This window comes from Ranitomeya variabilis, chromosome 4 (assembly GCF_051348905.1).
Source record: "Ranitomeya variabilis isolate aRanVar5 chromosome 4, aRanVar5.hap1, whole genome shotgun sequence".
Classification (NCBI taxonomy): domain Eukaryota; kingdom Metazoa; phylum Chordata; class Amphibia; order Anura; family Dendrobatidae; genus Ranitomeya; species Ranitomeya variabilis.
The window spans coordinates 754,656,230-754,682,161 of record NC_135235.1 but is presented as its reverse complement, the minus strand read 5'-3'; the positions used below and the strand labels follow the sequence as shown (position 1 = coordinate 754,682,161).

The window sequence follows — 25,932 nt, the reverse complement described above, 5'->3', positions numbered from 1 at the left end:
CGGACGTGTGCCTCACATGTGGAAATGAGCACTTAGCCGGACACTGGAAGGGGGTAAATAAGCGAGATTTCGGCATTTTAGCTCGGGGTGCGGGGTCGATAGCACAATCATATGCTGCCATATACTAGACGTCCGGTAACCGGTGATAATCCCCTCATGTGTGGGGTCTATTTGTCTCCAGAGAAATCACACGTTACATTCCACACAGAACATTGTGTAGAAAAGGCGGCGCGAGGTGATTGTGCCAGTAGTGAGGGCGAATAATGGCGGGAATGTCACTGACTGAGGAGAAGTCTCCATGTAGCGTCTTCACTGCGGATCACGTGACCCCTGACTCCTCCCCCTGTGACCTCATCACAGGTCCTGTGCGCACAGAGCAGCCATATCTGTGGAGTGCGGCTCTGCAGGTGGAGGTATGTGGAGATTCCCCAGTACTGAGCGCAGCCGGGGACATTAACCCCTTCTGCACGGAGGAGACTCTTTTGGGGTTGTTGTTGCCCCTTTATAAGAACCATAACGTTGTTGTTCTGTTTCCTGTAAGGGTATGTTTCCACGTTCAGTTTTGCTTCAGGCTTTGGTCAGGATTTTATGCAGGTAAAATCCTGACCAAAACTGCACCTGAGGTCACTGGCAGGTCACCTGCGGTGTACCTGCGTGTTTTGCTCATAGTAGCAACATGCTGCGTTTCGAAGAAACGCACCACGCATGCGTTTTCGTGGCAAAAACGCATGCGTTTTTTAACGCATAGTGGAGTCTGGATTTCATGAAATCCCATCCACTATGCTGTAACATCTGGACGCTGCGTTTTTGACGCTGCGGAAAAACGCAGCGTCAAAAACGCAGCGTTTCCTGAACGTGGAAACATACCGTAATAGATACATACGAGCCAACTATGGAGGACAGGAAGTGAGGAGCGGAGTGTTCTCCTAGTACAGGGCCCCTTTCTTGGCCCCACACAGTGTAATGCCCCCATTATGCCCTGTAAGCAGGGTTCTGCCCCACACCCAGCTGCCTCGGGCACTTTACCAGGAGCTGGTACCTCAGATTCTTCCCCGCACCCCTTTCCTTTGTTGGCGCCAAATCTGTTCTGCCTTTGGGGCTCCAGCCTTTATAATCTCAGTAACTGCGCCATCAAGGTCTCCTGACCAGGTGCACCCTCTAGACTCTTCCCTCCGGAAACCTCCCTCTTCCCATTGGTGTCACATGGTCCCGTCTGGACGGCAGATAGCAGTCTGTACAAATGCAGCACAGCCCTGAGGAGGCTTTTTTATGACTCTCATTATTACACCCCTTATGTAATATATATGATGGCGCTCACACAGTATAATGTTTCCACAGTACTGGCATCTCTCGTAAAAAAGGTATTTTCACACTACCACCATACCCCCACACAGTATAATGTTCTCATAGTACCGCCATACCCCCACACAGTATAATGTTCTCATAGTACCGCCATACCCCCACACACAGAATAATGTTCCTACAATACCGCCATACCCCACACACACAGTATAATGTTCTCATAGTACCGCCATTCCCCAACACAGTATAATCTTCTCATAGTACCGCCATACCCCCACACACAGTATAATGTTCTCACAGTACCGCCATACCCCCACACACAGTATAAAGTTCCCACAGTGCCATCATCACACCACACAAAAGTTTTTCTTCCCACAATAGTAGCTAACCACAGACACAGGATAATGTTTCCACAGGACTGGCATCCCTCTCTTTCTAATGTTTCCACAGTACTGCCCCCTACATGCACAATATGGTACCATCCACCTCACTGACTACCTCTCTGACCACCGACAGTTAATAAATACTCACTTATCCTCATTCTTGGTGCAAACACTAATGAACCCAGGATCTATGAGATATTTACCATACGATAGTTGGATAGGCAGGAGTGTATCATCCATAAAGGTAGCCCACTCGGTTGCTATGATGCCCATAAATTCAGAGGGCTCAGTGGGGTGTGGTTTTGTCACCCTCTCCTTCCCATCATCTCAATTTCAGTGATATCCACATTCCCATGACGGTGATACCGCTGAATAGATTAGTGAATCAGGGAGTCAAAAGTTCCTGATCCACCATTCAGCCTTCACTTCTGAGGCACGATGACGTCACTACATCACACCTGTAGTATGGAGCCTCAGTACTCACACCGCACAGACCAGAGCAGCGCACCTCTGGAACCGGGTTGGCTGAGTAGTGTGTGTGTTTTTTTTTCTTCAAATATCAGGAATTGTGGGGGCATCATATTAAGAGAAGAGCTGTTGGGACTCTCATACTGAATGTGTGGCTGGTAGGGGCCATTATACTGGGGTTGTGGTGGACTGAAAATGCCTCCATACTGAGTGGGGGTTTTATTTTGTGTAGCAGGTTGTCTTGGTCATAATTAGAGATGAGCGAATATGTTTGGAAAACGATCGCCAAACATAAATTCGGCACAAACATGGTGCATTCGGATTCATGATCGGTAACACGAGTATTTTCCTTAAGATCGGAAAAAGTCAGTAACATTCGGTAAAATACATAATAGAAGCCGGCAATACATGTGCCGTGTTTAGTTAAATCACAGCCACCAATGTGGGAGACTGGGGTTCAAATCCTGGCTCTGCCCTGTTGGACATAATATACCAGTAGTGGTCCATAACACTATGGTGCCTACCTCAATAAACATGAGAGTCACGAACAAAGAGAGTCATGCCGGCTCAGACGTCACCTGGATTAACAAGGTCCGCGTCAGATGTCGAGGAACCAGGACAATCTGATGGGCTACAGGACCAAACCATACATGGACAGGGCAAGAGAACCTGGATCTGATGAAATGCTACTATAACAGCACACCAAATGGGAGAGGATATATTAAGCGTATGAGGAAACTTTGGATGGATACAAGACCTGCATGTGCACTGAGAAACAACTAGTCACCCAACATTTCAATATCATAAAGAGAAAGCTATTATCACACCTTAAGATGGATCAACTGCACTGTAGATCCACCCCACTTGAAGATCTGGAAGAAACACGTGCAACCCCCTGAAGATCCTGATCCAACCCTGCAACTTTAGAGCACTGCAGCTGGTCTGAAACAGAAGATCTTAGATAAACTAAATACCATCAATACCAGAGATCGACTGCCAAGGCTCAGCAAAGAAAGCCCAACAAACAGTATGCTAGAGAATGTCAATAGAGCAGCTCTTGCATCAGTACCTACCACCACCATAACTCAGACTAATAACCTGATCTATGCTACTGCCTCAGCAATCATGGAAATGCTTGGCTGTACAACCAGCAAGAACAACAGACGTACATGCTCCACTTGGAAAAGAAGACTGTAGGCAAAGATCAAGGTGCCACGAAGGGAATCAGTCAACTATCAGAAATATAGAAGTGTGTGAAGATCAAGAATAAGACCAAGCTGGACAAGTACAAAGCCTGACCCCAACTGAAGAGACTGCTAAACAAAGGCTCACAGCACTTGCTGCATTCCACCACCCAGCTTGGCTAACACAAGGAAGAATAGTGCTGATCATGAAGGATCCTCACACAGGAACAGTTCCATCCAACTACTGCCCAATAACCTGCCTTACAACAACATGAAAACTTCTGTCAGGCATCATAGCCACCAAGCTACAGAACCATATAAACCAGTACATGAATCCAGCTCAGAAAGGCATTGGGACTGACACCAGAGGCTCTAAGCACCAGCTCCTAGTAGATCGAGCAGTCACTCAACAGCCTGGATTGACTACAGGAAAGCCTATGACTCAGTGCCACACACATGGATCTATGAATTCTTGGCTCTGTACAATGTCAACAAGAAATTAAGAACCTTCCTCAGAAACTCACTGGGGCTTTGGAGAACAACATTGGAAGTCAACTCAAGACAACTAGCACAAGAGACCATCAAATGCGGCATATAGCAAGGTGGTGCACTGTCCCCATTGCTGTTCTGCATAGGCTTGAACCCCCTCAGTCAGATAATTACAGAGTCTGGCTATGAATACAAGTTCAAGAGTGGAAGCCCCATCAGTCACCTCCTCTACATGGATGACATCAAGCTGTATGAGAAAAACGAACGAGACCTCAATTACTGATCCACGTGACAAGAATCTACAGTGAAGACATCGGGATGTCCTTCATACTGGAGAAGTTCGGCTGGTTTGTAATAAAGAGAGACAAGGTAGTCAAGACTGATGGAGTGGAATTACCAGTAGGGCACATAGCAGATGTACAGACATACTACAAGTACCTCGGCATTCCACAGGGATATAGTAACCATGATGAGGCAGGGAAAGCAGCAACATCCAAATACCATCAAATGGTAAGACAGGTCCTGAAGAGCCAGCTCAATGGGAAGAATAAAATCTGTGCCATCAATACACATGCCCTGCTAGTTATCAGATACCCTGCTGGCATAGTGTGCTGGCCAAAAGAAGAGATGGAAGCTGCAGATGTGAAAACACAAAAGCTCCTCACAATGCACGGAGGTCTCCACCCTAAGTCTAACACCCAAAGATTGTATACCAACAGAAAGGAGGGTGGTCGAAGCTTGATAAGCATCCAGGCCACCATCATGGATGAAACAAGGAGTATCCAGGAAAACATCAGAAAAATGGCACCAAAATATGAGATGCTGAGAGAAAACCTAAGGCAGCAACAACAACAGGTCTGGAAGGAAGAACAGGAACATGAACCGCCATGGCAAGACAAGCCGCTGCATGGGCTGTACCATCGACTGAAAATGGAGGTGGCTGACATGGAGAAATCCTACCAAAGACTGGAGAAAGCTGGACTCCGAGACAGCACAGAGGCACTAATCATAGTAGCACAAGAGCAAGTACTAAATACCACATCCATAGAAGCAGGAATCTACCACACAACACAAGACCCAAGGTGCAAAGAAACCTCAGAAACCATCTAACGCATAGTGGCAGGATGCAAAATGCAAGCAGGAACAGCGTATATAGAATGCCACAACCCAGTAGCTGGAGTTGTATACAGGAACATCTGCACAGCATATCGGCTAATTCCCCCTAAGCCCACATGGGAGACCCCAGAAAAAGTGGTGGACAATGAAAGGGCTAAAATCCTGTGGGACTTCAAGATCCAGATGGATAAGCAGGTGTTGGCTAACCAACCAGACATTGTGATAGTAGACAAGGATCAGAAGACAGCAATGATAATAGATGTGGCAGTGCCAAGTGACAGTAACATTAGAAAGAAGGAATATGAGAAGCTGGAGAAATACCAGGACCTCAAAGGAGAACTGGAGAAGATGTGGAAGGTGAAGGCAACAGTGATTCTTGTGGTGATAGGAGCACTTTGGAGCAGTGACCCCTAAGTTGGAAGAATGGCTACAACAGATCCCAGGAGCAACATCTGAGCTCTCTGTCTAGTAAAGCGCAATGCTGGGAACAACTAAGATCCTGCGCAACAACACTCAAACTCCAAGGCCTCTGGTAGAGGACCCGACAATGAGGGCAATAAAGGCCACCCCCATTGGGGGTGAGAAGGAAGTTTTTTTTATAGATTTCAGTGACAGTGAGTTGGAGCGCCCCCAGACGCAGGGCCGTGGGGTACTCGGTACCGGGCCTCTCTGTCTCGGTTCTGGGGTTGTCACGGTGGCTAGACCCTGTCCGAGACCCTGCTAAGGGGCGTCCAATGAAAGATGTGTTGACGGTGCGTGGTGCAAGTCGCGGTGAATAACGAGGACACAGGGTTGCAGTCTCTTTACCTCTTTACTGAAGGCTTCAGGATCTGCAATCCAGAGTACTGCTAACAGGGCTGGCTGAGACCGGCTGGTCCGAAGGCACATCCAGAGTTCCCTTTGCAGATGGAAATCAGTGCCTACCTTCTAGCGCCTGTGTGTTGTAGTACCTCCCTGCTGAGCACCACAGGATAGTCCTCACAACTGTTGTGTCTGTTTCTGATGTTATTTCTCGCAACTCGTATCTGTTCTGATGTTGTTCTCCGTCCCCCAGATGATATGGCTAGGACGCACCCGTATGACGGGTTGGCCTGGAGTTCTTCCGGGACCCTAGAGTCGTCCCTCTCCCACAATTGCCCCCTATGTCTGCTTAGGTGATTTAGGTGAGACAGCCAACCTATAATTAACTGTCCTGCCACTGTTTGAAGTAATGCTTGGAGCCCAATACTTCCTCGGCGTTCCGGCCACCGGCTCAGCGCCTCAGTAGGATGTTGCCTCGATCTTACGGCACGATTCCTACTGGCTTTATCTCCTTTGTGCTGTGATCTCGTTTCTCACTTCTCCACAATAAACCTCGCTTCTTTTTCCTTTCTTTGGATACCGCTGCAATGAAGTGCAGGCGCGGTTCCGTAACGTTCTGTTCTGTTCGCTAGGCCTCTGTCAGGATCCCACCCCTGACAGGGACCCCCCTGAATCTTTCCCTGCAACACCCTCTGCCACAGGATGTTGCCTGGTTCCAACCCAGTCAGCTTCTGACTTTCTGTCCAGCCCCCAGTTTTACCAGATTGTGAGGAGTGGCCAAATCATAGAACCCTTTGCTCCCCCTGGTGGCCAGAGTGTGACGTGTAATGCGTGACTGTGATACCTGGTCAGGTGAACTCCTTAGGTGCCATCAGACATACCATCACTCCCCATAGTGGCGGAGCGACAGTACTGCAACGACTAGGACTCTGGGGCGCTGCACTATAAATATATTACATAGAAAAAGAAAAGTCTGTAATTCTGAAGCCGCGGTAGTGTAAAATCACTGCAGGAGCCGACAGGATAGAAGACATGGATTACATACAGTAAATACAAATAGAATAGGTAGATATGTAGATGTCAGTGACAAATACAATTAGTACAGTGTGTGCAACTTACTGTACATGTATTTAATTAATAAACGATAATTTTTCTGAAAAAAAAGGCGTGGGCCCTGTGAAATCCCCGCTAGCACCGTGAGGAAGTCGCACGGTGCAGAGGCGAGTTCACCGGGATAATTTCACAGCGGTGAATTTCAACTCGCCTCTGCACTGTGTGACTTTCTCATGGTGCTAGCGGGAATCTCACTGAGGTCACCGCAGTTCAGCCCAGATGGGAGCGTAGCCTCAGTGACGTCACCGCTAGACACTGAAGCTGCGTTCCCAGCAGCTCATTCACCAGTGGTTCTCAGCCTGGACAGTCACATCTTGGCACCATCCAGATTGAAAACTATTTCTCCCCAGATATGGATTATGGCATGGGACAGAACGACAGACAGGTATGGTATGTTGTTGTTTTTTTTATTTTAGTTTTAGTACAGGAGATCGAGGACTTTGGTGGAATTAGGCAAGGTTGTAAGTATGGCTTAACTGAGATTATTAAAAGAGTCTGTGTCATTTTTTTCAATTCACTTTATTCTTGCTGTGTCTTTATTTACCATATAACTATAGGATTAGTAATGGATAGGTGTCTTACCCTCCATTACTAAGCCGTGGGCTTGATGTCACCTGACAATACAAAGGTGACATCAACTACACAAATTTGAACCCCACTTGCCATCGCTACAGGGCAAGTGGAAAGAGCCGGGCTAAGCACCAGATTTGGCTCATCTAAAAGATGTGGCTTTTCTGGGCAGCTGTGGGCTGCTATTTTTAGGCTGGGGGGGTCAATATCCATAGCCCCTTAGCAGCCTGAGAATACTAGCCCCCAGCTGTCAGCTTTAGAAAGGCTGGTTGTCAAAAAATGGGTGGACCCCATGCCATTTTTTTAAATTATTTAAATAATTTAAAAAAGAGCGTGTTGACCCATTTATTCTTGATAACCAACCTTGCTGAAGCTGACAGCTGAGGGTTGCAGACCCCAGCTGTGAGTTTTGCCTGGCTGATTATCAAAAATGGGGGAACCCATACCTTTTTTTTTTATTTATTTACAGCACAAGAGGAGCTTATGAATACCCTCCATCATCTGCTCCTGCGCTCACGGGTATGTTCACACTGGGCGTTTTAGCTGCGTTTTTATGTGCTAATTTTCATCTGCTTTTACTTAATTTTTACTGCTTTTACATTTTCTTTTACCAGCAAAGTCTATGAGATTTCAGAAATCTCATACACACATTGTTTTTTTGGTCATCAGGATTTTGTGCTTTGCAGCGTGCTTTTGACATAGAGCATGTCATTTCTTTCAGAGTTTTTGCAGCATTTTTCACCCATTGACTTGAATGGATGGTGAAAAAAACAATGCAAATACACAGGTTGACCTTTTTTTGTAGTGTATTTGCTGCAGAAAAGTCAAGGACAGCCGGATGTGACATCACACTCGACTCTGTTACCTCTAGATGGCAGGCTGCATGATGCGTCCATACAGCCTGTCATTGAGCAGAGTGGACCCAAACCCCATTCATTTGAATGGGGGGCCCGACAATACAGTGTTTGATACTCTGTCATATGTATGACAGCGCAGCAAACACCGCTTCTTAACGGTGGTGAAACCATCCCCGCCGGTCAGAGAGCCGCAGTTCCCCCACTGTCAAAAGACAGCGTAAGCGCTCAGCTGTGATGGGAGGTATACAGTTTACCTCCGGTCACTGGTGTCCACTGATGGAACAACTGCTCCTATCATCCGACACCTGCTGCTGCTAATAACAGTGAGAGCAGGAGCGGATGATAGGAGTATTCATCAGCTGCTTCTGTGCGGTAAATACATACGGTAATTTAAAACAAAAACTGCATGGGTTCCCCCTATTTTTGATAACCAGCCAGGCAAAACTCACAGCTGGGGGCTGCAACCCTCAACTGTCAGCTTCAGCAAGGCTGGTTATCAAGAATAGAGTAGTCCCCACACTGTATTTTTTTAATAATTCTCCCGGTGAACTCACCTCTGCATGACTTTCTCACGGTGCTCATATACCAAAAAATTACCGCACACTCAGAATTGATATGATGCAAAAGTGTTCAACAAGTTTATTGCCATAACAAAAAAGGTTGCCACAGGGTAATATGAGAAGTACGTGTAGATAGAAACCCAACGTTTCGACCAACCAGGGTCTTATTCATGGGTTTACTTGGTTTCCGGATGTGCATATATAAGTGGCAAAAGAGGAGGGCAGGAGGACAATCCCTTTATTATAGATCCTGTCACTTGGTGTAAGGCGTTGAGAGGGCGTAAAACTCTTAATTAGTAGTAGACATCCAGGGGGGGTGGCCGTCACGTCCGTGATGGGCCTGTGGTGTCCTGGATACCATACAAGAGCGGCGCTCCCGTGCCTAGTTTGATGTAGTGTGCTGTGATGAGGGGAGATAGCGGGTTTATGTGCCGCCGGGAGTAACGTTGTACCAGAAGTGCTGGGCCTGCTTTGTCCTGGATATCCTGCAAGCGCGGCACACCCGTGCCAAGCTCGATATGGTGTTCTGGGATGAAGGGGGATGGCGAGTTTATGTGCCCCCAAGAGTATCGCTGCACCAGAAGTGCCTGACCTGCGGTGTCCTGGATCCCCTGTAAGAACGGCGCTCCTGTCCCTTGCTCGATGTGGTGTGCCAACGGGGTTTCTCCCCGAGGTCACCGCAATGCAGCCCAGCTGGGAACGGAGAATCAGTGATGTCACCGCTAGACACTGAGGCTGCGCTCGCAGCAGCTCATTCACCAGTGGTTCTCAGCCTGTACGGTCACATCTTGGCACCGTCCAGGTTGGAAACTATTTCTCCCCCAGACATGGATTACAGCGTGGGACAGAATGATGGAGAGGTGAGGGATATTGTTGTTTTATTGTTTTTGGTTTATTACAGGAGATTGCGGGCCTCGGTTGAATTAGGCAAGGTCGTAAGTATGGTTTAATTGAGATTATTAAAGGAGTCTGTGTTATTCTTTCAATTAAAGGACTTTATTCTGGGTGTCTATGTTTTCTTACAATGTGACTATGGGGTTAGTAATGGGGGCGTCTTATTGATGCCTCTCCATTACTAACTTCGAGGCTTGATGTCACCGGACAATACAAAGGTGGCACCAACCCCTCCAGCTATTACCTCACTTACCACCGCTAAAGGGCAAGTGGGAAGAGAGAGGCTAAGTGCCAGAATTGGTGCATCTTAGAGATGTGCCTTTTCCGGGGTGGCTGAGAGCTGATGTTTCTAGCCTGGGAGGGCCAGTATCCATGGCCCCTTCTTAGGCTATTAATATCAACCCGCAGCTGTCTGCATAGCCTTTGCTGGTTATTAAATATAGGCTGACCCTATATCACTTTTTGGGGGGGTCCCCCATTTTAAAAGCCACTAAAGGCTAAGTATACAGTTGTGAGCTGATAATAATAGCCTGGGATGCTGCATGGGTATTACACCCTTCCTAGGCTTTAAACAAACTTCTGTGTGTCAATCAGACCTGAGATCTAACGTGATAGAAGATTACAGTGCGGGGAAGACGGGAAACCTTCATATAGACGGCCGGTGGTGATGGAGTCAGCGACCGACTCTGGCCACATATGTCTCTAGAGCCGTAGTAGAAGATGAAGATGTCGTCCTTATCATGAAGTAGTTATTTCTCCTGTCGCGTGTAATGAATATCTCCTGCGGTATTGCTAATGCCAATTCCAGGGTCGGTAAATGAGACGAGAATTAGCGTTATGGAAGATGAGTCTATGAGAAACGTATTCAGCTGCCGACTCCGATGAAGAAACTGCTTGTTGTCTGTGGCCTAAATATATAGGTTTTATTAGTAGATGTAAAGAAGGAAACTAAATACTGTAAAATAATAAATCTCCTCATATGTTTCCCTTATTATCTCCAGTAATTGTATTATTACACAGGATTCTTATGATGTTACATCGGTTCATCTTCTCATTCAGGTCTCTACAATATCGGATCCTCCCAGTGAAGATCTTCTACAAAAGAACATTTCCTGATTTACCCATCGAAGATGGCTATGGACAGAGACAAGATGGCGGAGAGGATATTACACCTCACCCTAGAGATCCTCTTCCGGCTTACTGGAGAGGTGAGAGATTCTGATGACGTCACATTACATCATTCTTATCTATGGGAATAACAGATGGACAGAACTGGAGAGGTGAGGACTCTGGAAATGTCTGTAGTGAGATTTATTAATGTGTCTCTCCATTACCAGGATTACACAGTGGTGAAGAAGATCTCTAGTGATCGCTGTCAGGACCCTGTGTCTGAGGGATGGGGAAGACCCCTGAGCCCAATCACGGGGCCTCCACCTCACCCCCTGATCCATGAGGACATCAATGACCAGAAGATCCTAGAACTCATCTACAAGATGATTGAGCTGCTGACTGGAGAGGTGACACTGCTGGGAATGCTGGGACATTATACAGTAACACTATGAAGGGATCGGGGGGATGACGGTATCATTGTATGTGTCAGGTTCCTATAAGGTGTCAGGATGTCGCTGTCTATTTCTCCATGGAGGAGTGGGAGTATTTAGAAGGACACAGAGATCTGTACAAGAACGTCATAATGGAGGTTCCCCAGCCCCTCACATCTCCAGGTAATAGACAGGACTAAATACACACGGCCTATAATTATCTGTATGTAAAGAATGAATTCACTCCCTGTATGTGTTTCCTCCAGATCTATCCAGTAAGAGGACAACACCAGAGAGATGTCCCTGTCCACTTCTTCCACAGGACTGTAACCAAGAAGATCCCAATGCTCCTCAGGACCATCAGGTAGATAGAGAGAAGGTGTCAGGAGATCCCCCCTATGATGTGTAGACGCCGGTGAAGGTCTTGTGCTCAGTCTTGTTTTATCCACCAGTATTATATGTTTTATACTTGTGTGATGAGAACGGTGGAGATGGCAGGATTAGAGATGATCATAGATGGGACTTCTCCATCTGTCGGTGACTTTTATAATATTTGTTTCAGGGTGAAGATCTGACCCATATTAATACTACAGAGACATATGTGAGGGGGGATGAGCGGTGTAAAGAGGAGATTCCCACATATGGCTACCCAGGTGAGTAGTAACCACTAAATGCAGAGAAGTCACAGATTCTTCTCATCACCGGCTGTGGCTGCTTTATCGGTGGTGTAGTCCGGCCGTATTACCATGATCACCATTTTGCCTCTAGACCACAACATTCTCCTCCACCCAAAGCTGTTCTAATGACTTTGGGCATTGGGCATTTTCTATAGAACTTACAACCTGGTAGATCCACCTACCCCCTGGGTTTAGGAGACGCTGTTACCTGCCCAGATCTGTGAACTACAAAGCCAAATGACAGCGTACGTAGAATGTGCTGACAAGATAGAAAATCACGTGAAGAAAAATATTATGATGGGCCTGTAAGAGAAAGCGGAGGGTAATGATGCTGTTGGCTTCCTAGAACCCTGAGATCTTATCGGATGAATCTCCCTTCTCTCCCTTCTGTGCTGCTGAATGTGATCATATGGTCCCTACAAGACCAGGTCCAGTCTTTCTGGCCAAACTTCACTTTATGATCGACAACATTAAATGTGCAGTGAGGCCAAGTGTGAATTTCTGGACAATAACAGAGTTTCCCTTTATCCGGACTTTTCAATTTGTATTAAAACCGACTAACTTCCAGGAGGATTGTGATAATCTACATAAACCCATCACACCGGTGCCATGATATATCTCTGAGCTGTGCGTGGCTGATGGCTGTAATATACATTTATTCCCGCCTGCAGGAGATGTGTTGGCTCCAGCCCTGGTTTCATGGATTCACTCCACCTCATAAATTACATTGTTTTTGATCCTAAGAAATTCAGATTACTGCACAATCTCTCCTGAAATGGGGAGCAGTATTATTTCCTCTAATCTTCTGGTCAGGGTTCATAGTAGCTCCAATGGTCCACCATAAATGAATGCAACTCTGGTTTACTGCTGTGTAATCTGTATTTGTAGTTTTCAGTTAATGAGATTCTCGTGCTCTGGGGTGGGGCTGTGGGCGGGGCTTTATGTGGTGCTCTGGGGCGGGGCTGTGGGCGGGGCTTTATGTGGTGCTCTGGGGCGGGGCTGAGGGTGGGGCTTTATGTGGTGCTCTGGGGCGGGGCTGAGGGTGGGCTTTATGTGCTGCTCTGATTACATACTCATCTGTATTGGCCTATGACAGGTCACTGATCCCTCACTGATCTGCCCCCATTGTTACATAATACATATAATAGTGTTGATATTATTGCTGATAATGCCTATAATATTGTGGCTATTGGGAGGCTTAGAAAAAAAATTACATCCAGCAAAACGTCACCAGCGGCGCCTGTCCAGTAGCATCTATCTCTTACTTATAGACTGGACAGGCGCCGCTGGTGACGTTTTGCTGGATGTAATTTTTTTTCCAAGCCTCACAATAGCCACAATATTATAGGTATTATCAACAATAATATCAACACTATTATTTGCATTATGTAAAAATGGGGGCAGGTCAGTGAGGGATCAGTGACCTGTCATAAGCCAATACAGATGAATATGTAATCAGAGCAGCACATAAAGCCCCGCCCACAGCCCCGCCCCAGAGCACGAGAATTTTATTAACTGAAAACTACAAATACAGATTAACCCCTTTCTGACCTCGGACGGGATAGTACGTCCAAGGTCAGATCCCCGCTTTGATGCAGGGCTCCGCAGTGAGCCCGCATCAAAGCCGGGACATGTCAGTTGTTTTGAACAGCTGACATGTGCCCGCAATAGCGTCGGGTGAAATCACAATTCACCCGCCGCTATTAACTAGTTAAATGCCACTGTCAAACGCAGACAGCGGCATTTAACCGGCGCTTCCGGCCGGAAATGACGGCATCGCCAACCCCCGTCACATGATCAGGGGTCGGCGATGCTTGTACATTGTAACCATAGAGGTCCTGGAGACCTCTATGGTTACTGATCCTCAGCAGCTGTGAGCGCCACCCTGTGGTCGGCGCTCACAGCACACCTAATTTTCTGCTACATAGCAGCGAACAGCAGATCGCTGCTATGTAGCAGAGCCGATCTTGCTGTGCCTGCTTCTAGCCTCCCATGGAGGCTATTGAAGCATGGCAAAAGTAAAAAAAAAAAAAAGTAAAAAAAAATGTGAAATAAATAAAAAAAATATAAAAGTTTAAATCACCCCCCTTTCGCCCCATTCAAAATAAATCAATAAAAAAATAATCAAACCTACACATATTTGGTATCGCCGTGTTCCGAATCCCCCGATCTATCATTAAAAAAAAAAGCATTAACCTGATCGCTAAACGGCGTAACGAGAAAAAAATTTGAAACGCCAGAATTACGTTTTTTTCTTTAAAAGCCCAGCCCTAAAAATAAAGACCAGAGACTATTTGGACAGACAATGAGCGTGTGTCTCTCTGATTATTGCTTCATTGCGTAGGTACCTAAAAGACAGAACACCTGAGTAGGTTGGAAATCCCTTCTCTAACACAAGGCACATAGAGAGCTTCTGTGTGAAGGACACAAAAACAGTGGCACTTAGAAAAAGCAGGCTGGACAAGCAAACAGAGGTCATAAATCTCCACCTCAATAAACTTCAAAGCAATAGCAAAAAGTGCATAGTGCAAATAAGGTGCAAACATTATACCAATTATCCAAAAAAGTAGAGGCGTAATATGGCTTAATGTGGGAGAGTATGCATGACTCTAAATAAACCCATGAGATAAATATCACTACCCTAGGGATAAAAGCGACACTCAAACAAAGTCCTACTTACCCATGTCGCCTGTCAGCGTGTGTCCAAGGCAGCTCCGACTCGCGTTTCGCATGGGCTTCTTCAGGAGGCTGCCTCCTGAATGTGCATCGGGGCTGCCTTGGACAAACGCTGACAGGTGACATGGGTAGGCAGGACTTTGAGTGTCGCTTTTATCCCTAGGGTAGTCATATTTGGCTAATGGGTTTATTTAGAGTGATGTATACTCTCCCACATTAAGCCATATTAAGCCCTCTACTTTTTAGGATAATTGGTATAATGTTTGAACCTTATTTGCAAGGTCCGACGCTAGTGTGAAAGTAGCCTAAGCGTGAACTTCAAGCTCAAAGAACATCAGTGTCAGATCACACCATCCGTCGTTGTATGAGCCAAAGTGGACTTCATGGGAGACAACCAAGGAGGACACCATTGTTGAAAAAAAAAATCATAAAAAAGTTAGACTGGAATTTGCCAAGCTACACGTTGACAAGCAACAAAGCTTCTGAGCGAAAGTCCTATGGACAGATGTGACAAAAATTGAACTTTTTGGCAAGGCACATCAGCTCTATGTTCACAGACTGAAAAATGAAGCATATCAAGAAAAGAACACTGTCCCTACTGTGAAACATGGAGGAGGCTCTGTTATGTTCTGGGGCTGCTTTGCTGCATCTGGCACATGATGTCTAGAATCTGTGCAGGGTACAATGAAATCTCAAGACTATCAAAGGATTCTAGAGATAAATGTGCTGCCCAGTGTCAGAAAGCTTGGTCTCAGTCGCAGGTCATGGGTCTTGCCACAGGATTATGACCCAAAACACACAGCTAAAAGCACCCAAGAATGGCTAAGAGGAAAACATTGGGCTATTCTGAAGTGGCCTTCTATGAGCCCTGATCTAAATCCTATTGAGCATCTTTATCGTTTGCTAGGTGAAGAGAATGGGGCATCAGACTGCGCTTGCTCGCCTGTCAGGATAATGTACCAGAGAAGTCCAAGTAGATGTAATAGAGAATAGACTTTATTTCTACGCGTTTCATGGTGATCACACCACTTCCTCAGGAAAGTCTATACACATACAGGGTCTTGTATTTATAGCAAAAGAAGGCACATGGAGACGCCTCCATTCAAAAAAACACCACACCCAGTGGGCGGGGAATCTGACTCAAACACATATGTACGTCATAAAACACACGAAACAATCTTAAAATATAATGGAGTATAGCACTTAAAACCATTGCTCACATTAAAAAGAGTAGTTAAGCAAATGAATAACTTTTGCAAGCTGGGGGAGTGCTAGAACCCACGGTGTTAAAACATTTATTCTTTGTCAGGACCCTGCTACTGATGTCTTGAGCCCTTGAGCCGCAGGTGGATTTGATTGGATTGTTTTGTTTGGTGGTGGTTTCCACAAGAGTCTGTGAAATCAAAGAGATAACCGTGGAAAACAAAACAAAAAAACTCCCAAAAAATCCCTGAGAATATATATATTTTTTTTTTCTTTTTTTTTCTCTCTTTTCCCTCTCCTTTCTAAAAAAATAAATAAAAACAAACGTTATAACGTGCACAGGAATAATGAGGTTCTACAGGGGAACAGAGCAGAATTCATAGAAATATCCAAATCAATTGAACAAATCAGTTATTTCGTTGAGTCCATGGGGATTTATAGTGTTCAGCTTGTGAATCCAGAAGATCTCTTTTCTGGTGAGAGTCTGGACTCGATTAAGATTATCAAGGAGGACATGGTCAATAGGGATCACCCTGAAGGAGATCCTTTTGTTGTGATATATTGCATAATGCCTGGAAAGGCCATGCTAATGTGGCGCCCCTAGGGGTATTTGCCACAAAAATAGTTATTGACACCAAATACAAATACTAAAATAGCAAGACTGCACTACCATCTCCGGCCAGAAGGGGGAGCTCCAGAGACTCCCCTTGATCTATTCTGTTCTGAGAAAAGGACTGGCAGTTGGGTCGAGGAGCTGAAAGTGAGAGGTCGTATAACTGAACTCCTGACAACCCTATGACGGATCGTAGGTCCATAGTACCAATCTGAAGAAAAGAGGAATAGAGAAAAAGGACATTGTGAGAACCGGGTAGCAATAATCACCACCCAGAATAAGCGCAGAGACGGATACCGGATCCGTGGCTTTATTCATTATATATAATATAGCAACCGGAAAAGGAGGTGAGGTGATATCAACTTCACTAGGGTCAGACGCAGCAACAGATACAGAGTTCAGCGGTACTCCCGGAGGGGTAAGCCAATAAAAGTACTCGAGTTGCCCGTCGAACCAGGGTCTGGAAGGGATAGATTGGGCCGGCAGCTAGTTCACATACAGCAGCAGGGCCATACAGAAACTGCGTATAATAAGAGATGAAAACCTCGGCAAGGTCAAAGTAACTCAAAGTTCTTATACAGACTCCGGTGACAGGACTGATCGTGAATCCTTTTATGTTGAAGTAAACTAGAAACTGGAAATTAGGTTGCAATTGACAATACATCCAAAAACACAGTTGGTTCCTACCTTCCTATAAATGCAGGCTTTACCATGTTATTAGCCAGAGGTAAGTGTTTACACTAGGTAGACAGGTCAGGGACCCATCCGATCCATGAGATTACCTTTGAAGATGGCGGATGGGCTCACATTTTTGGTCAAATTTTGTGCCAAGCATCTCATGTGTTTTTTCATAGATTTCACAAGCCATTCTGCTTTTCACATTTCATGTATCGCACATTCCCTTGCTTTAGTACAGTTGAGTGCAGCCCTTGATCTATTTGCTGTGTATGTGTATAGACTGCCCCGAGGAAGTGGTGTGATCACCACGAAACGTGTAGAAATAAAGTCTATTCTCTATTACATCTACTTGGACTTCTCTGGTACATTATCCTGACAGGCGAGCAGCACAGTCTGATGCCCCATTCTCTTCACCTAGCAAACGATCACCACATCGGGGCTTGCAGCAGCCGCCAATGCTAAGTGCAGTCGTTGTGTTTCACACAACCATAATAGGTGAGTGAATTTATATTATCTCTCACAAATGTTCCCTTTATCTCAGATAAGACCCTATGTGCGCTCTATATTCCTTCTAGCTACATTGAACATCTTTAGAAAGAGCTAAAACATGGCGTCTGGAAAACACCTTTCAAACACGGGACAACTGGAGCAGTTTGCTCTTGAGGAGTGGCCAAAATACCTGTCGAGAGGTGCAGAAGTCTCATTGACCGTTACAGGAATCGATTGATTGCCTTAAAAGGTTTTGCTGGAATTGTTTGTGAGTCACATTGTCAGAGCCCCGGATGTGTCTAGTGGAAACCTGTTGTGAATTCTGCTCTTGGGCTCCCTCCGGTGGTTGTAAGTGGTAGTGCTGCTGTCTCTGGATTGCAGCCTTCATCAGGTGTATCCGCTTATTGCAATTCTGACTGGGGTATTTAGGCTTGCTGGATCCTTTAGTCAGTGCCAGTTGTCAATTGTTCTTAGAGGGATTGCATCCCTGTCTGGCTCCTCATGCCCTGCTGTCAATTCAGCTAAGATAAGTGTCTGTTTTTTTGTCCCTGCAGCATACTTGCAGTGTTCTTTACTTTCAGTGCAATTTATTGTGTTTTTGTCCAGCTTAGACTTTGTTTTGATTTTTCTGTCTTGCTGGATTCTCTGGAGATGCAGTTATACATTGTATGTCTTTAGTTAGATGTAGAATATAGTATTTTCTGCTGTGGATATTTTTAGGATTTTAATACTGACCGCTTAGAATTCTGTCCTATCCTTTTCTATTTAGCTAGAAGTGCCTCTTTTGCTAAATCCTGTTTTTCGGCCTGCGTACGTCCTTCCTCTTAAACTCACAGTCAATATTTGTGGGGGGCTGTCTATCCTATGGGGTTCTGCTCTGAGGCAAGATAGAATTCCCATTTCCAACTTTAGGGGTATTTAGTCCTCCGGCTGTGTCGAGGTGTCTAGGCCGTGTTAGGTACACCCCACGGCTACTTCTAGTTGCGGTGTCAGTTTAGGTTTGCGGTCAGTACAGGTACCACCTTCTCCAGAGATAGTCTCATGCGGCTCCAGGGTCACCGGATCATAACAGAAACCCCCCAAAAGTGACCCCATTTTGGAAACTAGACCCCCCAATGACCTTATCTAGATGTGTGGTGGGCTCTTTGAACCCCCAAGTGCTTCACAGAAGTTAATTACCTAGAGCCGTGAAAGTAAAAATTCATACTTTTTCCACAAAAAATTATCTTTTCGCCCTAAAATTTTTTTTTCAAAAAGGTAACAGGAAAAATTGGACTCCCAAAGTTGTTGTGCAATTTGTCATGAGTAGTGTTGAGCGATACCTTCCGATATGCAAAGGTATCGGTATCGGATTGGAAAGGCCGATATGCAAAGGTATCGGATTGGATCGGCCGATATCCAAAAAATATCGGATATCGCCGATACCGATAACCGATACCAATGCATATCAATGGGACACAAAATATCGGAATGGTTCCCAGGGTCTGAAGGAGAGGAAACTCTCCTTCAGGCCCTGGGATCCATATTCATGTATAAAATAAAGAATAAAAATAAAAAATATTGATATGTTCACCCCTCCAACGGCCCTGGCTCTCACTGGTCCAAGCGTCTGCCTCCGTTCCTAAGAATGAAGGACCTTCGATGACATCGCGGCTTGTGATTGGTCGCGTGACCGCTCATTTTTTCATGTTCAGAATGTGGGAAATGTTTTAAATGGAAAGTGCTTCTTGTTAGTCACCAGGGAACTCACACAGAGGAGAAGCCTTTTACATTTTCTAAAGGTACCGTCACACTCAGCGACGCTGCAGCGATATAGACAACGATCCGATCGCTGCAGCGTCGCTGTTTAGGGTGCTGTAGATGCTGGAATGAGTGCAATAAAATGTCGCTCAGTGAGTTCTGACCTCTTAAGATTCTAAAGGATTGGCGGGGACAACATTTAAAAAAAACAAGATTTTTAATAGCCTTTTCCCGATAATAAAGGAAAGTATCTGCATTTCCGGCTTTTTTGTATAACACAAAATAATTATATGAGGCCACCTGAAACAAATAAGACTAACTTTTTATACCAGGTATATGATTTTCTTTATACCTGGTATAGCAGTAGAACCTGATCTGCAAGGTCCACACCCCCCATATGTTTGTTGTAGTCAATGGCAGACACAGGTTTTGGAGTAGTGGATCCCTGTTGGTCTGCAGTGGCCCTTGTGGCATCTGTGTGGATTGAGCTCAGGATAAAAATATATTTTTTTATCCTTATACTTAAGGGTAAGCAGCTCTCTATTGCGTAAAGCCCGTGACTGTCCCTTTCGGAACTTTTCATTGACCAATGATTGTGGAAACCCCTGACGGTTTTGTGAATGGTCACACAAGCCCCCATGTTATGTTCAACCAGACTCTTAAATAGGGGTATGCTGGTGTAGTAGTTGTCAACATACAGATTGTAACCTTTTTGTAAAAATGTAGTTATCAGCTCCCAAACGATTTTTCCAGATGTCCAGAGATAAGTAGGGCATCCTGGTGGGTTTAGTTGGCTATCTTTCCCCTCATAAATGAGAAAAGCTGATGTGTATCCGGTTGAACTGTCACACATTTTATAGAGCTTTATTCTGAACCTTGCCCTCTTAGAAGGAATAAATTGCTTGAGGTGCAGTCTTCCTTTGAATTTTACAAGGGATTCATCAATGGAAATGTTTAATGTTGGGGTGTAAAGCTTTAAGAACTTTCCTGTCAAGTCTTCGATGATGGGTCTGATTTTGAATAGTCTGTCATGTTCTGGGGCATCTCTGGGCAGGCATCGACTGTTGTCCTTAAAATGCCAAAATCTCATAAGCATTTCATAATGGGTCCTAGGAAGAATGGCAGGAAATATAGGGGTAGCTTGAACAGGGCAGTTGGACCAATAGGACAGAATGCTCGTTTTTGTTTTTTTTAACAAGCCCCATAGCGTATGTAAGTCTTAAAAATGTTTTAATTTCTAGGACATTAGTTGGAGTCCACAAATTTGACCTAGCATAATAGGATCGTGGATTCTGGCTGATGAATTGGGACACATATAAATTTGTTTGTGGGATAATATGCTCTAGCAAGCTATCTGTCAGAAACAAATTAAAAAAAGTAACTGGTCCAAAAGTTTCCACCTCCACATGTATACCAGGAATGGCATTAAAATTAGGGATGACTGGAGTAGCCGAATCCGAAGCTTCCCATCTTGGAAATGCTACATCAAGAGGCAAAGCCCCTTGGACATTGGTGTACGCCAATTCACGGGCACTAGGGACAGCGCTAGTACTGGGCATTGTTCCCTGAGCTGGAGACATTTCTCCAGAAGCGCTATTTGTCCTTCTTGTTGTACTGCTCCTTGTGTGTGAGGATTTACCAGAATCACTGCTCATTTCTGAGCTATCACTGTCGCTGCTACTAAAGCCCTCGAAATCCACATCGCCATCTGTCACTGCACTTTATTCGCTGTCAGAACATAAAAGTGCATAAGACTCCTCTGCACTATAATACTGACGGCCATTTTACTCTTTTTTTTTTCCGGAAATAGAAAACTCTGACGTGACTAACTGACGTGACTGAGGTGACCATATTATTGGGGAGATAATTGGGAAAAGCCTAATTCTTTAGCCTAACCCTAACTTTAGAATAAACCCTAACTCTAAATTTAGCCTAACAGTAACCCTAACTTTAGCCTAGCAGTAACCCTAACTTTAGCCTAACAGTAGCTCTAACTTTAGCCTAGCAGTATCCATAACAGTAACCCTAACTTTAGCCTAACAGTAACCCTAACTTTAGTCCCAACACTAACCCTAATTATAGCACTAGCCCTAACCTGCCTTATCTGTTTTTTTTACTTTTTAACAAGATCGCTGACTGACACAGCTGTTACCAGCAGCACTTGTAACACTGATTCTCCTCTAATCTCTCACTGACAGGAGATCTGAGGAGAAACAGCGTTTTTATGAGGCAGATCGCCTGGGAAAGTTCATTGCTACAACAAGCATTCCTAGTGATTTGTCTCATTGACTGGTGTGATGCTGACATCATCACGACCTGAACCAGTCAGCTCTCGATGAGGTTGGGGGTCACAGGATGCGTTGTGCACTGGAATTCCCTCTTTATAAGGTATGTGGGGGTACTGATGAGCACAAAACCGCCAACATAGACAAACGTCGGCACTGCCCAAAGCCCTGTTAGTGCCGACGATTATTTACTATTGGCGGTCACGAAGCGGTTAAAGATACCATCATTTCTGTCAAGGCCTATTTCGTTTGTTTTATTATTATTTTTTTAATTCTATAGAAGCATGTTTGAAAAGCAATGTCTGACTTTCATGTGTTCATTTTCCTAGATTTTTTATTTATTATTAATTTTGTTAGGTTCAAGTTATTTCTGTGACCATTGTGGGTTTTTCTGTCATTAAATGAGGGGTACCAACAATTTTGACCATGTGTGCAGGAGGAATGAATATTTTGACTCCACAGCCATTTTCCCGAAAATAAAACTCAGTGGATGTTGGAGAGTGAAAATTACACATTTGCCATTTTATTACCCAGCACAGATTGTGCTCCAGGAGACACACACCGCAAATTAAGTGGATTCTTCTCACTATAATATTGGTAAATACAGGGATCCTAAATGTTGTTTGAGCACACTGCAAGACTCAGAAGTGAGAGCAGATTTTGCTGGATTGGTTTATAGAAACTCTGTTGCTTTTCAACAGCCTTTGAGCCACTAATAGTGTGGGAGCCTCTGTTTTTCTATTGACAGATTATGGACCTGAGTGGGGACTTGTTTTTTGTGAGATGAGAATTCGTATTATTTTTGCCGACATAACATTGATTGGTTTCTTTTTATTCGATATTTGGGAGGCAGAATGAACAAACAGTTGAACACCACACACTACTGGTTCATCCAACAAGTTTTCTGTTAGATTGTGAACTGTCATTGTCTTGGTAAATAAAGTTTTTTTTTACATAGCTTGCCATTTTATGGACAGTTTAAGTATACATGTTTAAAAATGTAAAACTCACGGATATTTTATTTAAAAAAAAATGTTTTTTATCTTAGCAGATGACTGTACCAGGAGATCAGAGGGACAGCCGACATCTTCAATTTTTAAATCTGATGATCTTCAGATCCTACAAGATACAACTGAAGTGAATGCCATTACTTCAGATATATCACCATCCCTTCACAGCAAAGATCTGTCATCTGATCCTATGAAACCGGCCCCATCTTCTGATTCAGTACTGACTACTAAAGAAAATCAAAGTCACAAAAGAGGCATTAAAAAACAAACTGCTCCTAAAGCAAAGAAGTCATTTTCATGTTCAGAATGTGGGAAATGTTTTAACAAGAAAGGGAATTTTGTTAGACACCAAAGAACTCACACAGGGGAGAAGCCTTTTTCATGTTCAGAATGTGGGAAATGTTTTATCCAGAAATCAGTTTTGGTTAGGCACCATATAACTCACACAGGGGAGAAGCCTTTTTCATGTATAGAATGTGGGAAATGTTTTACATGCAAAAAGCATCTTGTTAGACACCAAATAACTCACACAGGTGAGAAGCCTTTTTCATGTTCAGAATGTGGGAAATGTTTTAAATGGAAATTAGATTTGGTTCATCACCATAGAACTCACACAGGGGAAAAGCCTTTTTCATGTTCTGAATGTGGAAAATTTTTTAAATGTAAATCAGATTTGGTTCATCACAATAGAACTCACACAGGGGAGAAGCCTTTTTCCTGTTCAGAATGTGGGAAATGTTTTAAAGGGAAATTGCATCTTGTTAGTCACCAGAGAACTCACACAGGGGAGCAGCCTTTTTCCTGTTCAGAATGTGGGAAATGTTTTAACCAGAAAGGGAGTCTTGTTAGACACCAAAGAACTCACACAGGAGAGAAGCCTTTTCTATGTTCAGAATGTGGGAAATGTTTTACCGACCAAGGGAATCGTGATGAACACCAAAGATCTCACAACACAGGAGAGAAGCCTTTTTCATGTTCAGAATGTGGGAAATGTTTTAACAACAAAACAAATTTTGTTAGACACCAAAGAACTCACACAGGAGAGAAGCCTTTTTTGTGTTCAGAATGTGGGAGATGTTTTTGCCAGAAATCATATTTGGTTAGTCACCAAATAACTCACACAGGGGAACAGCCTTTTTCATGTTCAGAATGTGGGAAATGTTTTATCCAGAAATCAGATTTGGTTAGGCACCAAATAATTCACACAGGGGAGAAGCCTTTTTCATGTTCAGAATGTGGGAAATATTTTGCCTACAAAGGGAGTCTTGTTAGTCACCAGAGAACTCACACAGGGGAGAAGCCTTTTTCATGTTCAGAATGTGGGAAATGTTTTAAATGGAAAGTGCTTCTTGTTAGTCACCAGGGAACTCACACAGAGGAGAAGCCTTTTACATTTTCTTAATGTGAGAAATACTTTACTTGGAAATCAACTGTTAATAAACATTAGAGACGTCACATAGTGGAGTAGCCTTTTTTATGTTCATAATGTTGAAATAGTTTTAACCAAAATTGGGTCTTCTTAAATGGGTTGTCTCTTGTCATTCCTCATGTTTGCTGAAAAAAAAAAAAAGGATACAACTGAATTTTATTCATTCCAAATGTAAAACTATACCCATAATTCACCCCCTGAAGGTTATTCAGTAGGTGACTAATAGAAAAAACATGTACCCTACAGTTCAGTATAGGGTCATTCCATATCAAGACCTCACGTCTTTAGATTTTTTTTCATTTTTTGTTTTTATGAAGTACACCTTTAGTTAATTACAAATTAAAAGTTTTGAATTTTTTTCTTCATCGGTAAATTTTTTACAGATTTCAAAATTTTCTAAAAAGCGCGGATTTTGGCCTGGTATAGCTTTACATTTTTTATCATATCTCGGGCTAGAATTAAGATAAAGAGGTGGGAGAAGCATAATTTTTCTCAGAACAGTACCGGCTTTCATTTGATATGTCACAAGACTATGTTTCTTTATATTTTGTTTTGGAGAAATCAAATTCAAAAATTTGATGCGCAATTGTGAAAAAAACGTATGTTTTAAAATTGTGAAAACACGCATGTGTGTTACTTGTGTTCTTGTTTATATTTCTACAGGGATTCAACTTGGGACCGATCAAATTCTTTTTTTTTTTTTTTTTTTAAAGTCTTGAATCATCTGATTTTAGGTTTGTGAGTTTCTTCCTTTTTTCTTTTCAAATTACAACTTATTGCATTCAACATTTATATGCAACAATAAAGAAACACAAAAAAAAATACCGAAGGAGAGTATTGCTAAGGAGAGTAAAACTAATCCCAAACTGTTCTTCAACTATATCAATAGTAAAAGAATAAAAACTGAAAATGTAGGCCCCTTAAAAAATAGTGAGGAAAGAATGGTTGTAGATGACGAGGAAAAAGCTAACATATTAAACACCTTCTTCTCCACGGTATTCACGGTGGAAAATGAAATGCTTGGTGAAATCCCAAGAAACAATGAAAACCCTATATTAAGGGTCACCAATCTAACCCAAGAAGAGGTGCGAAACCAGCTAAATAAGATTAAAATAGATAAATCTCTGGGTCCGGATGGCATACACCCACGAGTACTAAGAGAACTAAGTAATGTAATAGATAAACCATTATTTCTTATTTTTAGGGACTCTATAGCGACGGGGTCTGTTCCGCAGGACTGGCGCATAGCAAATGTGGTGCCAATATTCAAAAAGGGCTCTAAAAGTGAACCTGGAAATTATAGGCCAGTAAGTCTAACCTCTACTGTTGGTAAAATATTTGAAGGGTTTCTGAAGGATGTTATTCTGGATTATCTCAATGAGAATAACTGTTTAACTCCATATCAGCATGGGTTTATGAGAAATCGCTCCTGTCAAACCAATCTAATCAGTTTTTATGAAGAGGTAAGCTATAGGCTGGACCACGGTGAGTCACTGGACGTGGTATATCTCGATTTTTCCAAAGCGTTTGATACCGTGCCGCACAAGAGGTTGGTACACAAAATGAGAATGCTTGGTCTGGGGGAAAATGTGTGTAAATGGGTTAGTAACTGGCTTAGTGATAGAAAGCAGAGGGTGGTTATAAATGGTATAGTCTCTAACTGGGTCGCTGTGACCAGTGGGGTACCGCAGGGGTCGGTATTGGGACCTGTTCTCTTCAACATATTCATTAATGATCTGGTAGAAGGTTTACACAGTAAAATATTGATATTTGCAGATGATACAAAACTATGTAAAGCAGTTAATCCAAGAGAAGATAGTATTCTGCTACAGATGGATCTGGATAAGTTGGAAA

General features: G+C 43.8%; 1 protein-coding gene across 3 annotated transcripts; it reads left to right on the top strand.

Moving 5' to 3' along the window:
- The first annotated feature begins 332 nt into the window (after window positions 1-332).
- LOC143766831 (uncharacterized) lies at window positions 333-25,099 on the top strand. 3 transcript variants are annotated; one of them, XM_077254815.1, is made up of 8 exons: window positions 333-413; window positions 10,797-10,945; window positions 11,075-11,254; window positions 11,338-11,461; window positions 11,545-11,642; window positions 11,841-11,931; window positions 22,691-23,920; window positions 24,006-25,099. In XM_077254815.1, the coding sequence occupies exons 2-8, from the start codon at window positions 10,868-10,870 to the stop codon at window positions 24,107-24,109; spliced, it is 1,905 nt and encodes a 634-aa protein (XP_077110930.1). In that variant the 5' UTR covers window positions 333-413; window positions 10,797-10,867; the 3' UTR covers window positions 24,110-25,099. The 3 variants fall into 3 exon arrangements, with proteins under 3 accessions (XP_077110930.1, XP_077110929.1, XP_077110928.1); XM_077254814.1 differs by having other exon boundaries at window positions 22,691-25,098; XM_077254813.1 differs by having other exon boundaries at window positions 22,688-25,098.
- Window positions 25,100-25,932: the final 833 nt, after the last annotated feature.